The following is a 14,266-nucleotide window of genomic DNA, read 5'->3' on the forward strand; positions in this document are numbered from 1 at the left end:
TTAAAATTATGCCCCCTTGTTATTGACCTTAAGGGTGCGAATTAATGGAAAGGTTTCTAAGTGCGGTAGTGACTGGGAACTGCCGCGAGGTTCCCGACGCTCGACATAGCGAGGCCGTCACCAGTGTCAAACATTAACTGGCCCATTTAACGAGGCCACACGGGCTTCACGCTGCAAATGATGGACCGTCGGCTGATTCGCTGCGACTGCGCCCGCCAGCTCCTCGCTAATAAGGGGGAGCTGCACTTAAACCGTCCTGCAGAGCAAACCCCACACAGCTCGCAGCCATGCCACCGAGGAGACCAGCCCCATGATTCGAGGATGTCAACCTGGGCCAGATTTCTGGACGTGGTCGAGTCCTGATGGGCTTCCCTATTTCCCCGATGGGCTTGGTGGGTCAGCCACAGGGCAGCCAGTGTCACCTGGAGGATGTGGCAGCGGCCATCAGCACAGGGGGTGTCACCAGGAAGACTGGAACCCAGTGCTGTAAGAAGATCAACAACCTCCACCAGGCAGCACAGGTGGGTTGGTATCGGCCCCTTGGCCTACCCCACCCAGCACCATACCGTGCCCTGGTCCACCGATGTCCAGCTAGGGTGAGATCGTGAGATTCAGATGGGGCTGTCAGCAACACTCCAGCAGGCCTATAGTCAATTGGAGGAGTTCCAGCTATGGCCATAGGTTATGACGCCGGCAATGTGAGGCCAACACTGCGAGGGTGGCGACAGCAGTGAAGAGCCCGGTGCACCACTTCAGCAGCATAATTATAATAATAATAATAATAATAATAATAATCACTTATTGTCACAAGTAGGCTTCAATGAAGTTACTGTAAAAAGCCCCTAGTCGCCACATTCCGGCGCCTGTTCGGGGAGGCCGGTACGGGAATTGAACCCGTGCTGCTGGCCTTGTTCTGTATTACAAGTCAGCTGTTTATCCCACTGTGCTAAACCAGCCCCACAGCAATTGCAGGTGATGGGTGTGAGCGAGCACTCAGCAAGCAGGCAGGAATCAGATTATGGCATAGATTGAGGAGCACCAGCGATCAGCTCACAGCGGCTTCTCAATAGTTGACAGTGCTGACACAGCCCCATCACTCTGGAGTGATGTTACACAGAGCCTGGGAGGGTGAAACAGGGCCGGGGGGGGTATGGCGGATGAAGCCACATCCAATGAAAAGCGGGCGAGGAGCATAGAACATAGAACATTACAGCGCAGTACAGGCCCTTCGGCCCTCGATGTTGCACCGACCTGTGAAACCAATCTAAAGCCCATCTACACTATTCCCTTATCATCCATATGTTTATCCAATGACCATTTGAATGCCCTTAGTGTTGGCGAATCCACTACTGTTGCAGGCAGGGCATTCCACGCCCTTACTACTCTCCCGGGTTCTCTGGGCTTGCAGCTGCCGCCTGCTCTCCATCATCTGGCTGGCCCTGTGGGCCCTTCCCAGCTCCTCCTGGTCCAGCACTTCCTTGGAGGTGGCCGCATATTCCTCCCCCTCCACCACATCTCCCCACTGCTGTGCCAGGTTGTGGAGGGCACAGCAGACCACCACAAAGCAGGCGACCCTCTGCAGTGCATCACCAGAGCAGTCTAGGCATCGAAACCGCATTTTTGGCATTCCGATGTACCGCTCAACAAAAGCCCGGGTGGCCACATGGGGTTGGTGTATCGTATCTCCACATCGGTCACCGGCCTCCGTATTGGCGTCATTAGCCAGGTCCTCAGCGGGTATCCCTTATCCCTCAAGAGTCAACAGCCCATCCTGCGGTGGTCCTCGAAGAGGCCGGAGTTGTCTGTGAGCAAAGATGGCTACTCCTCTCCTCGGCTCCCCAAAGAAGCCCTTCCGCCAGGTTCACGTTTTTCAAAAGGAGTACTAATCGGCGCCAGCGTGACCACTTGCTGGGGAGGCCGGTGAATGACGGGAAGCCATTGGATAAGATGTGGCTCCCATTAATTGTATAGAAATAGGGCTTAAGTGGAGATAACTGGTTTCTCGCCACGCTATAGCGAGATCCCGATTTCCCCAACGGGAGCAGGCCGGTTGCATGGCAAACTTTTTGGCGCCTGGCGTGGCTCTAGATTTCTGCCTCTCCCGCTATTCACCAGCCTTGTTTCGCTCGAGTGAGAACGCAACGATGCCAGAGAATCGACCTCTACGTGTGGGCTAAACCAGTGAGAAACTCCCCAAGGCCCCAAAAAAGTGACTAAGTATCATTGAATAGCGGTGGGCAACTCGCCGAAAAAACCGCCACAAATTAACTTAAAAGGAGCTTTGTGTGGAGCAGAAACATGTTAGGCCAAATGGCCTGTTGCTATGTTGTAAATTCCATGTTATTTAAATCCATACATCTAGTTCGAAAGGGAGAAGAGTAGGTCTAAGACTAGTATTTTAAACTTAAATAAAGGCAACTATATGGTCATGAAAGCTGAGCTATCTGAAGTGAACTGGGATACTAGGCTAAGGGATAGATCATTGGCAGAAACTTAAGGAATATTTTAGATTAAGTATATGCATGCTATTAAAAAAAATCTAGAGGGATTAGCCACCATCTGTGGTTAACTAAAGACGTTAAGGAAAGCTTCAAACTTAAGGAAAAAGCACATAACTGCCAAAGATGAGTGATAGGTCAGATAATTGGTGAGAATATAAAGAATGGCAGAGAATGACTAAAAGATTAATCAGGAGAAAGAAAATAGAGTATGAGTGAAAGCTAGCTAGAAATGTAAAAATGGATAGCAAGGGTTTCTACAGGTATATTTAAAAAGACAAAGAGTACGCAAAGTGAGTGTTGGTCCTCTGAGGAGTGACAATGAGGAGTCTACAAAATTATGAGGGACATGGAAGAGTGGATAGTCAGAAACTATTTCCCAGGGCGAAAACGTCAATCACTAGGGAACATAGGTTTAAGGTGGAAGGGGCAAAGTTTAGAGGAGATGTGCGAGGGAAGTTTTTTTCACAGATGGTAGTGGGTGACTGGAACTCGCTGCCCGAGGAGATGGTGGAAGCAGGTACGATAGTGATGTTTAAGGGGCGTCTTGACAAATACACGAGTAGAATGAGAATAGAGGGATACGGACCCCGGAAGTATAGAAGCTTATAGGTTAGATGGGCAGCATGGTTGGCGCAGGCTTGGAGGGCCGAAGGGCCTTTCCCATGCTGTACGTTTCCTTTGTTCTTTAATAATATATAATGAAGAAATGGCAGAATAAATTAACAAATACTTTACTTCAGCCTTCACTATAGAGGATACAAAATCATTCCAGTTATAGCTGTAAATCAAGAGGTGGAAGGGAGAGGGAACCTGGTGCAATTACAATCGCTAAGGAAGCTGTACTGATGGAGCTATGGGCTGAAAAGTCTCCAGGTCCTGATGGATTTCACCCTAGGGTTTCAAAAGAGGTGACTAATGAGGTAATAGATGTGTTGTGTTGGTTTTTCAAAATTCACCAGATTTTGGAAAGGTTCCATCAGACTGGAAAGTAGCAAATATAACCTTCTATTTAAGAAAGGAGAGAGGCAGAAAACAGGAAATTATAGGCCAGTTAGCTTGAAGTCTATCCTGGGGAAGGTGTTAGAATCGATCATTAAGGAGGTAATAGCTCGGCACTTAGAGAAATTCAAGGTAACTGGGAGGAGTCAGCACGGTTTTGTGAAATAAATCATGTTTAACCAATTTATTGGAGTTCGTTGAAGGAGTAACATGAGCTGTGGCTAAAGGGGAGCCTGTAGATGTGCTGTACCTGGATTTCCAGACAGCAATTGATATGACGCTACATCAAAGGTTATTGTGGAAAATAAAAGCTCATAGTGTAGAGGATAACACATTAGCCTGGATTGAAGATTGGTTGGTTGGCAGAAAACAGAGTATGAATAAATGGGTATTTTTCTGATTGGCTGGATGTGACAAATAGAGTCTGTGATAGGGCCTCAACCTTTTACAAATTATATCAATGACTTAGATGTGGGGGACAAAGGCATGATAGCCAAATTTTCAGATTGCACAAAGATAGGTAGGAAAGTATGTTGTGAAGATGACATAAGGAGATTGCTAAGATCCTGAATGGTATTGACAAGGTGGACGTGGGAGGATGTTTCCTCTTGTGCAGGAGTCTAGAAGTCGGGGGCATTGTTTTAAAATTAGGGGTCACCCTTTTAGGACAGAGATGAGGACATTTTGTTCTCTCAGAGGGTTATGTAACATTGGAACTCTGCCTCAGAAGGAAGTGGAGACAGGGTCATTGAATATTTTTAAGGCAGAGGTAGATAGATGGTTGCTCGGCAAGGGAGTAATTGGGAATGTGGAAATTGAAACACAAACAGATGAGCCATGAGCTAATCAAATAACGGAGCAGACTCGAGGGGCCGAATGGTCTACTGCTCCTATTTTATATTGTATATTTAAATATTTGTGAGTAAATACAGAGTGAAATCAATGGTGAGTTATAAGAGGAACATGTTTCTCTGATGGCCAAGTGAAGCCACTCAGTCACAGCCAGAGTTTTACCTGTAGGTGGCAGTGTTGGACAACACTATTTGGCTCGATTCGTATCTCCCCATCCAGCAGGCTATTGATCACAGAACAGTCCTCGTTCAACATATCGTGATGCTTAAACAAAAACCAAAGAGATCATGCAAGGTCATAAATTTCTTATATTTTTTTTGCATCAAATTGAACATGCCAGCTTTAAAGCATACAATGAATCCCAAATACAGCTTAAATTTTAGACGCACAATCAGCATCATCAACAATAAAAATTTGCATTTATACAGTGCCTTTAATAATGGAGTGAAGCATCCCAAGGCACTTCACAATAGTGTAATCCACAGGTGGAGATATTAAGTCAAATGACCAAAAGTAGAAGAGGTGATTTAAAGGGAACGTCTTCGAGGGGAAGAGAGAAGTGAAGAGGTTTTGAGAGAATTCCTGAGTTTAGGGTTTTGAAAGATGATGGCACAGCCACCAGCTGTGCTGCAGCATCAGGCCAACAATGGGGAAGTGGGGTGGGGGGGAGACTATTTGCTGCTATCTGAATGTGGAATAGCCTGGTCTCCACGGTTTCTCCCTCCTTTCTGGTGACCAGAAGAGAGAGTGAAACTGTGCCCATGAGATCCTGTCCCTGAGGTCAGCAGCCTCCAACCCAAACGGAGGGGAGGTTTTGGATTTGGATTTTGAAGCTGATACAAAAATTAAAACAAGAAGTGCTCAATTTTTTGGCTACTTAATTTCAATTTGAGGAATAAATCAGATTTTGCCATCTGTCTGAAATAACAATACTGATGTGGGACTTGTCCCCATTGGGAGCAAGAGATGATTGTGAGATTGATCACTTTAGGCTTCCTGTCAGACCACACTATCAGAGGTGCTCAGTCTATGCTTTATGTCATGGATGGCACAGCACAAACAGACTGACAGTAACATTTTGGGCTCTTGTACTCTCTAAGCGTCAGATTTTCACAGAATTGGAAAGGGTCTGCAGACTTAAAAATGGGCACGGGACCCAGATGCGGATGTTTTGTCCCCATTTCCAACAGATCCTATTTTTGTTGATAAGGGAAAGGGGCCGGAGCATTAATCAAACAGGAGGGAGACCGGGATCAGCAGGGCTTCCAGTGCTGCATTCAAATAAACCCTATTTTGGCTTTTGTATGGGCCTCAACCCACAAACGCGGGAGTCACAAGCTGAGCGAGCAGTCAGAAATGCTCTTGAAAGGTGGATCAGGTTTGTTTAACTGTCATAATCTGAAGTTTAAAAAAAAAAATCCCATGCTTGTTGAATGAAAAATGCTGGATGCAGCTGTAAGTGATTGTTCAAAAAATATTGCTGGAGTACCTTGATTGACAAGCTGGTATATCAATAAAAAAGCTAAAGTGGAAAAGATATCCAATAGATTCACATCACGCATGGAGAAGACGGAATAGTACTTCACTTAGTTAATATCTGGAACATGGTGCCTTCGAGTATGGTGATGGATGATTCAGTTGTGGTTTTGAAAAGGGAATTGGATAAGCATTCGAAAGGGAAAATTTGCAGGTCTGCGGGGTAAGGGCAGGGGAGTGGGTCTAGCTGGGTTGCTCTTGCAGAGAGCCACGTGGACACAGCAGGCTAAATGGCCTCCATTTGTGCTCTAACCATTTTATGATTCAATAAAACTTATAAAGCACTCACACAATATATATAGCACTCGCTCTTTATACTGTGGTAATTATCAATAAACTCTTCCTCCTTTATCAAATTTTCTTAAAACTATTCATTATGAATGCTTGGCTGAGTTTCAAAAGGTACAATTATGTCAGCATGGGGTTCTGAGTTCACAGTTTGATTGATAGCTTAAAAAGCTATTAAAGGATCAGGGGTATGAAAAGAGGTAAGAATTAAACAATTGAGAGGTAAAAGCTTTGATGCTTTCGTGAATGGGAATCTTTTTCCACCATCAAGTCTCTTTGGTATGCATTTGATTTTTAGAAGTTTATTTCTTTTTTTTTAACATGGCTACATCCTTACATGGCTCCTAAGGTCTGCACAAGGTGGATACTGGATGAGTTGGCACTGAGTTAGAATGGGGGTTATGAAGGACCATTAGGGGTGGGTGTAGTGCATGGAAGGTGTGAATGGTGGGTGGAGGGTGAAGACTAGAGCGCTAATGTCCAGAGAACATAGGCAGGCCTTCGATCCTGCTTCTTGGTTTAGTGGACACAACTGCATTTCGCACCTCCTCCCAACTCCAGCCCCAGGACCTAAAATCTCACAATTCTGGGCACATTTTACCATGCCGGGGGTAGGGCAAGTGAGGAAATTTCCTGATTCGTGTCACTCACCTCAGAAGCCAAAATCCGGTCCTAAATGCTCCTCCATTCATTAAGAGAGTGAGAGAGAAACAAGAAAATCACAGACATATCTGTTTAACATCAGTTGTGGGGGAATTACTGGAACGGACCATGATGTCGAGACTTGAATTTTGCGAAGGAAACGGGAGGGTTGGATATTTGTGAAAGAGAGGGGAAGCGTGACTCAGGAATGTTCCAGACCGCATGAATCCACCTGCCATATTTTATTTCCTGGAACATGGGAGCTGGATGGAGTCAGTCCACTTCCAGTGGCAACAGAGTCAGGCAGATGGTAAGGCTGGATGGTCTGCTTCAGTTTGCTGGGATGTCAGCCCAACTGTAATCAAGACTATCAGGCCCTCAAGCCCTCATCCCACTCCACACCACATGTCTCCTCCATGCCCCCTCATATCTCCCATACAAGATAAGAGGGACAATGTATGTCAAAGTGAATTTTGAATGGCTGATTTTTGTGGTTCCCCGCTCGGGACTACTGCACCCCCCTGGTTCATGACTCTTTTGAGGTGCTCGACTCCATCAAAATTGGTTTGTGGGGGAAGGGGGGGGGGGGGTTGAAATGTTCACCTCCGTAACGGAGCTGGAAAGGGCATGAGTGCTGCATGTGGGCTTGCTATCCGCACGCTAACTCTGCGCCAGCAAAAGGAAAAACAGAAATTGTGCAGGAATCTTGGAATTGGGTCCCATCCACCATTTTAAAGGTCTCCTGGCTTGGCAAACATTCTCGGCATCAGCAATTGATTAAAGAGAGTCACCATGGCTTTGTGAAGATTGCTTCTAATTAACCTTGTTGAATTATTTGAAAAGGCCATAAACATGGTGGACAGAGGCTTATGGAAAACAATCAATAAGGTTATGTACAAGAGATTATTGATCAAAAATGAAAGTGCATAAAATTGAAAGTTACCTGATGACTCGGATGGTAATTGGCGGAGAGATAGGAAACAGAAGGATATAGGGAGTTTGTCTGGCTGGTGGAATGTGGCGGTGCTCCTCTGCAATGGGGTCTCAGTTTTTCACTAGATACATTAATGACTTAGATCAAGGAATAGAGCTATATATCCAAGATCACAGATGACACAAAATTAGGAGGCACAGTTGGTGATGCAGACAGGAACAGGAAGTTACAATGGGACAAAGGCAAGATTAAGTGAGTGGGCAAAACTGTGGCAGATAGGGATCAATGCGGGAAAGGGTGTGATCACTTTGAATCCAAAAATGGCAAATCAAAATATTTTCTTAATACTGAGAGACTAGGAGCTGTGGAGGAGTAAAGCTATTTAGGGGGCTACAAAGATTAATGAATAAAAGTTAATGCACAGATACAAGTAAAGATTTAGTGGAATGTTGAAAGGGGGTGGAATGATGCTTTATTGGATCCTTGGTCAGACCTTCTGTCGGAGTAATGCATTGAGTTGTGGCACAATATTTCATAATAAATATAGATATATTGGCCTTTGAGGGATCAGAACCTCAATTCATCAGAATGCTACTGAGACTTGAAGACAGGTTACAGAAGCTTGGTTTGTATTCATAGAATCCCTACAGTGCAGAAGGAGGCCATTTGGCCCATCAAATCTGCACCGATCCTCTGAAAGAGCACCCTACCTAGGCCCACACCCCCGCCTCATTCCTGTAACCCAGTAACCCCACCTAATCGGTTTTCTTTGGACACTAAGGGGCAATTTAGCCTGGCCAATTCACCTAACCTGCACAACGTTGGATTGTTGGAGGAGACCGGAGCATCCAGAGGAAACCCATGCAGACACAGGGAGAAGGTATAAACTCCACACAGATAGTGACCCAAGGCAGGAATTGAACCTGGGTCCCTGGCGCTGTGAGACAGCAGTGCTAACCACTGTGGCACCATGCCGCCAAAAACGCATTTTCACACAAAGGGAAATGAAATGGTGAAATTGTGGATTCTAGGTCAATTTGAATTTTCATAATTAAGGTGAACAGATTTGTGTTGGTTCAAGGTATTAAGGGATATGGATCAAAATGGGGGAAGGAGAGAGTAAATGGAATTGATTTACATCAGCCATGATTTGACCGAAAGGCCTACTCCTCTTCCTGTAGCCCAGTACCACACATGGAAAGCTACTCACTAACCTGTGAAGGGGAAGAAGGATCATTGGGTTGTGTGGTTGGACAATTTACTCTATTAGAAGATACCTGCGCTGCTGCCAAAGGGTTAATTGGAAGGAGGGAAGGATATGTAGTTGTCAGGTTCTGTAGTATAAAGGCAGGTGTTACGTACAGTCAGCTCAGAATGAACAATGTGACGGGCCATTAAACAGCTCGACACGCTTCCCCTCCGTGTCAGGTTCCGTATGTGATCATCTGCCGACAAGGTCATGTAGTCATAGCAACCATCAGCTACGTAGGCTGCAAAGTACAACAAACATTACCATGTCAGCTTTAGCTCAGTTGGTTGAACCCTTGCCTCTTGAATCAGAAAGCACCAAGTTCAAGTTCTATTCAAGAAGGCTTGAGTAAATGTAGAGCTGAGCCATACAGACAAGGAGAGGTCCAGAGTGGAGCTGAACTATATACACTAAGGGAAGCCCAGAGTGGAGCTGAACCATACAGACTAGGAGGAGTCCAGAGTGGAGCTGAACCATACAGGCTAGGGAAAGCCCAGAGTGGAGCTGAACCGCACAGACGAGAAAAGACCCAAAGTGGAGCTGAACCATACAGACTAGGAGAAGCCCAGAGTGGAGCTGAGCTATACAGTCTAGGAGGTGTCCAGAGTGGAGTTGAACCACACAGGCTAGGGAAAGCCCAGAGTGGAGCTGAACCGTACAGACGAGGAAAGACCCAAAGTGGAGCTGAACCATACAGACTAGGGGAAGCCCAAAGTGGAGCCGAACTATACAGCCTAGGAGAGACCCAGAATGGAGTTGAACCATACAGGCCAGGAGAGATTCAATGTTGAGCTGAGCCGTACAGGCCAGGAGAGATACAAGGTTGAGTTGAACCATACAGACCAGGGGAGATCCAGGGTTGAGCTGAACCAAAAAGACCAGGAGAGATCCGGGGTTAAGTTGAACCTCACAGACAAGGACAGACCCAGGGTTGAGTTAAACCATACAGATCCGGAAAGACCCAGAGTGGAGTTGAACCATAGAGATATTTTTGTATTTTCGTATGTAGCTATGGAGAAGCAATACCTGAAAAGTCAAACTGTAGTGGAGCAATTATACAGTCAAATTCAAACACAAGAGGTACGAGTATAAGTGTTACTCACCCACAGAGATGGGAATCCCTCGGAGCTCCTGCCACAGCACAGCTCTGGCACTCCTCATGACGGCCATGTCACTGCTGTCAGCTCTGGTGGGCTTAGTAATGTCGTGGCTCTGCAGAACTCTACTTGCTCTATTTACAAAGACGTCTTCACGAGTGTGGCGTGCCATGCACAGCAAGATGTCAAAGAAAATGGACAGCTGTTGGGAAGAAGGATTGTATATACAAGCAATAGAGGTACAATCCATAGCTGTGCTTGCAACAAAAACCCTTTCACATTTTATGCCATGGCCCGATATGTCTGACATTTCCTCTCCTCAAAGCGCAGAGTCATGTTGGGATACAAACCTCCTGGTCATCCTCTGTCATAGTGTCCATTCTTCAACTGAGTCTAGACCCTGCAACACCGCACTGTTAACTCCCTGCAGCAATCTCAGCTATGTCTCAGTGGGCAGCACTCACACGTCTGAGGCTGAGGGACCAAATTCCACTTCAGAGACTCAAGCATGTAATCTAGGCGGGCTCTCCAGCGCAGTCTGAGGGAGTGCTGCATTATCAAAGGTGCCGACTTTCAGATGAGATACAAGTTCAGTTCACCTCGTGTATTCTAGCTTGGTGAGTCAACACTTTCACAGTGCCAAATGTGGCTGAAAGGCACTCTTCTCATTTAGTTGTTTGTAGGATGTGGGTAACATTGGCAATGCCAGCATGTATTGTCCATTTCCTGATGCCCTGAGAAGATGGTGGTGGGTTTTAATCTTGAACTGCTCCAGCTCCTGTGTTGAAAAAAGACTCACTAGGGTCCCAGGGTGTTAACAGTACCTGAACGGGGCGAGTTCCCGAATCCAAACCCATGTAGGTGCAAGAGTCCAGAGGAGGGGTGACATGTGTAGCCAGGAGTTTCTCAGCAGTCTCCCATGAGAAGAACACTATACCCGACACCTGGAGGAACATGAAGCAACCATTGACGGAGATGAGACTTTATTTTTTTCTAAATTGCAGCATCTCACAATCTGAGCAATTTATGAATGATTTAAATGTGGGGGCAGATTCCCTTCATTCTCCTGATGAGGCCTTTACTCATTCTAATGTCTGGTTCCTTAGCCACTGGTTGCTCTTCCTGCTGGTCCCAAGTGTCTCAAGGGGGAAGGCGGCCTATAGTCACCTGGGTCTATGGCGACTTTACTTTACTTACCAGAGTAAAAGGTAGGCAACAGAATACATAAATGCTGCTTCATCTCTGGCTCAAACTTGGGAACAGATTGTGAGGAAGACATTTCCAAGCTATAAAATGCAATGCAAGTGGGCAAATGTCCCTGAATAGTATATTTATTGATGGTGCACTGGTCTGCCTCCATCAGAACAAGGAGAATGCTTCAGTCTCAGTCTTGCAAGTTTCAGTTAGCCCCCACCTGCCACAGCCTTTTAGTGGGTTGATTCCAGATACCCACGACGACCCTGTACTACTTATAAAAGTATTTCTTAATTTCACTCCTAAATGACCCCATGTTTTGGATTCTCCCACCAGTGGAAACAGGAGTATGCTGTTAGAAAACAGAAGGAAACACACCACACACTTCCACTAAGGGTGTAAACATATTGTGCATACTTGTATTTCGCTGAACTGTCAAAATAAGCAGAGCTATAATGAGCTTTGTTCCCAGTAGGTACAGAATCCAAGTGCTTCAGGTTGCATCAATTTATCTTAAAAATTACTTTGGGCACATCCAATATTGGTTTTTTGATATTCACACGTCCTCTCTTCAGCAAAGACCATGGATACTAATCAGAGCAAATGCCATGCTGATTTTTCCCATTACTAATCCCAATGGTGTGCAACATCATGTCAACTGTCACTGTCAACATCATTGTCTTACCAAAAAGAGAATCTTAAATATATATATTTAAATAATTAAATCCCTAACTATCTAATAGCTCTCCCTTACTTGCATTGTATTATACTTTAACATTAAGGTGCAAAATAGGACATTTATTTGTTATACATAAGACTTAGGAGAAGTAGGCCATTCGGCCCATTGAGTCTGCTCTGCCATGCCTGATCTGATATGATAATCCTCAACTCCACTTTCCCGCCATAACCCTTGATTCCTTTACTGATTAAAAATCTGTCTATCGCAACCTTGAACATACTTAACAACCCAGCCTCCACAGTCCTCTGCGGTAAATCATTATACAGATTCACCACCCTCAGAGAAGTAATTCCTCCTCATTGTGGTGTTGGGTGCTCTGGTGCACAGATGAGCCAACACAGTTGTATGTGGTACAACTCTATTTTATTATAACTCTTATAATACAGTTCGTACTGGACACTCTGCACGTGCTGTCTCCCTGAGTGTCCCCGGCAATAGCTGTGTCCTGGTTCTCCTCTGCCGCTCTTACTGACCACACCGGGGTCGTGTCTGTGCTTTTATATCTTTCTGTCATTGATTGTGGTGTTGTGTGTTCTGATTTGTCTGTTGGTGTGTCTATCATGATGTGTGTGTTTGAATATCATGACATCCCCCCTTTTTACAAAGACAAGTGCCTACGTGGTTATAAATATAATTGTGTCATGAGTGCATCTAAGAGTGTGCGTTTGTGTTGTGTACAGCGTGTGTTTATGACGTAACTATTTACATGGGGCGATGTCGGGTGCGTCACACTAACAAGGTTGTACCATAACAAAACTTGGATGGGAGAGAAAAAAAAAACTTGAACATTGGTCCGGTCAGACGATATCTGGAACAATAAACAACAACAGGTTATAATACAGAAGTGTTTGACTTTTTGAACGTATTAACAGCGTTATAAGTCCAGTCTAATGGGTGACCGCCTCAAGAATGGGCTGGTCCTCAAGCCGGTTCAGCTGTGGAGATTTGGGGTCACACTGGTTCACCTTGGACTGTTGTGGGTGATGCTGTTGCCGAAGTCTCTACTTTACCATTTGTTGTACTTCATGCAGTGCTTGGTTTTTTTCATTCTTACAAATATAACATTCAACATCTTTGTTAGTGGTGCCCTGGCTGTGGTTTGGTTCTGGTGGCGATGGAAGGGGCATGATCCGTGGCATCTCCACGAAGTCATCCTTGGGAACCAGTGGAGGATCCGGCGTGTGCGTACGGTGCAGTTGCGAGCGTGGAAGGCGGCACAAAGCCCGCTGATTGCGCCTACGCACCAATCCATCCGCCCTGCATGCCAGGAACAAGGTGGAGTCTGTTTTCTTTTTATGTTTGTGGTGGACGGCATCTTGTAGCCGATGGATCGTTGCCATCGAAGTAGCACCATCACTAATATCATGCAAGGCGATGACTGTGCCAGATGTGGAAGTTGGCCAAGACCGTGTACGCTGGTTCCGGCCACCTGCTGTGCCGGAAGGGCGACTCCGCAGAGAAACGTCGAAGCATGTCGCCTTGGATAGAGAATTGTTGCTCGCATCAACGTCTGGCGATGGCGCGAGTTGGTGTGTCCATCTTGGACCGCCGGTGCTGGTTGCCACTGCCGACCCAGTGGGACTGCCACGCGATCCATTCCCTGTCGCCGTGGCATCTGCCGTCACCCTGAGCGTGCCATCACCGAGGTCGCGACACCGCCCGTCCGGAGCAAGGTCTGGCGTGCGCAGATCAGAGTCGGCGCTTGGCTGCTCCCCATCTGGAGTCCGGTCTGCCTTCCGTCGATGCCCCCCGTCCGGAGTCCCAACAGGTTCACTGGAGGCAGCCGAGGTTCCCTGAAGCTGCACTTCTGGAGTCGGAACATGCAGGAATGCACCAACCAGTGGAGAGGCTCGAGCCATCGAGGGTGGAGGCGGTGCGCCGCCACCGCAGCCGTCAGTGGTCCCACCGTGATCGTTGAGTGCCTCGGTACGCACTAGGCGAGGTCTGTCACCTTGCACCTTTTGCATGGGAAGTGGGATGCTGTCGTCACTCGTCTCACATCCCGTGGATAGATCGTCATTAGCAGCTTGCTGTTCACTAGGGTTGGGTAAATTGTCAGAGTTTTCATCTGGTGGTGCACACCATGTCGGTGGACTGTCATTGTCTTGCCATTGTCCTTCATTTGGGCTTTTCTTCTTTGGAACTTTAAATCTTCCCCCAGACATTGCAGAACCTTGTTTATTACCCCCAAATTCTCCCATATGTATGGTCTCGAATATAGTATCCACTGTTTCT

General features: G+C 46.2%; 1 protein-coding gene across 4 annotated transcripts in view; it reads right to left on the reverse strand.

Annotated features, from left to right (window-relative positions):
* fcsk (fucose kinase) overlaps positions 1-14,266 on the reverse strand; it is a 497,568-nt gene that overhangs the window by 50,721 nt on the left and 432,581 nt on the right. For all 4 annotated transcript variants that reach the window (XM_072518609.1, XM_072518607.1, XM_072518610.1 and 1 more), the window contains 4 exons: positions 10,923-11,042; positions 10,105-10,300; positions 9,115-9,242; positions 4,515-4,616 (listed from right to left, as the gene is read on the reverse strand). In XM_072518609.1, the coding sequence (XP_072374710.1) occupies positions 4,515-4,616; positions 9,115-9,242; positions 10,105-10,300; positions 10,923-11,042 (546 nt within the window). The remainder of the gene's footprint in view (positions 1-4,514; positions 4,617-9,114; positions 9,243-10,104; positions 10,301-10,922; positions 11,043-14,266) is intronic.

Source organism: Scyliorhinus torazame, chromosome 10 (genome assembly GCF_047496885.1).
Source record: "Scyliorhinus torazame isolate Kashiwa2021f chromosome 10, sScyTor2.1, whole genome shotgun sequence".
Lineage (NCBI taxonomy): Eukaryota > Metazoa > Chordata > Chondrichthyes > Carcharhiniformes > Scyliorhinidae > Scyliorhinus > Scyliorhinus torazame.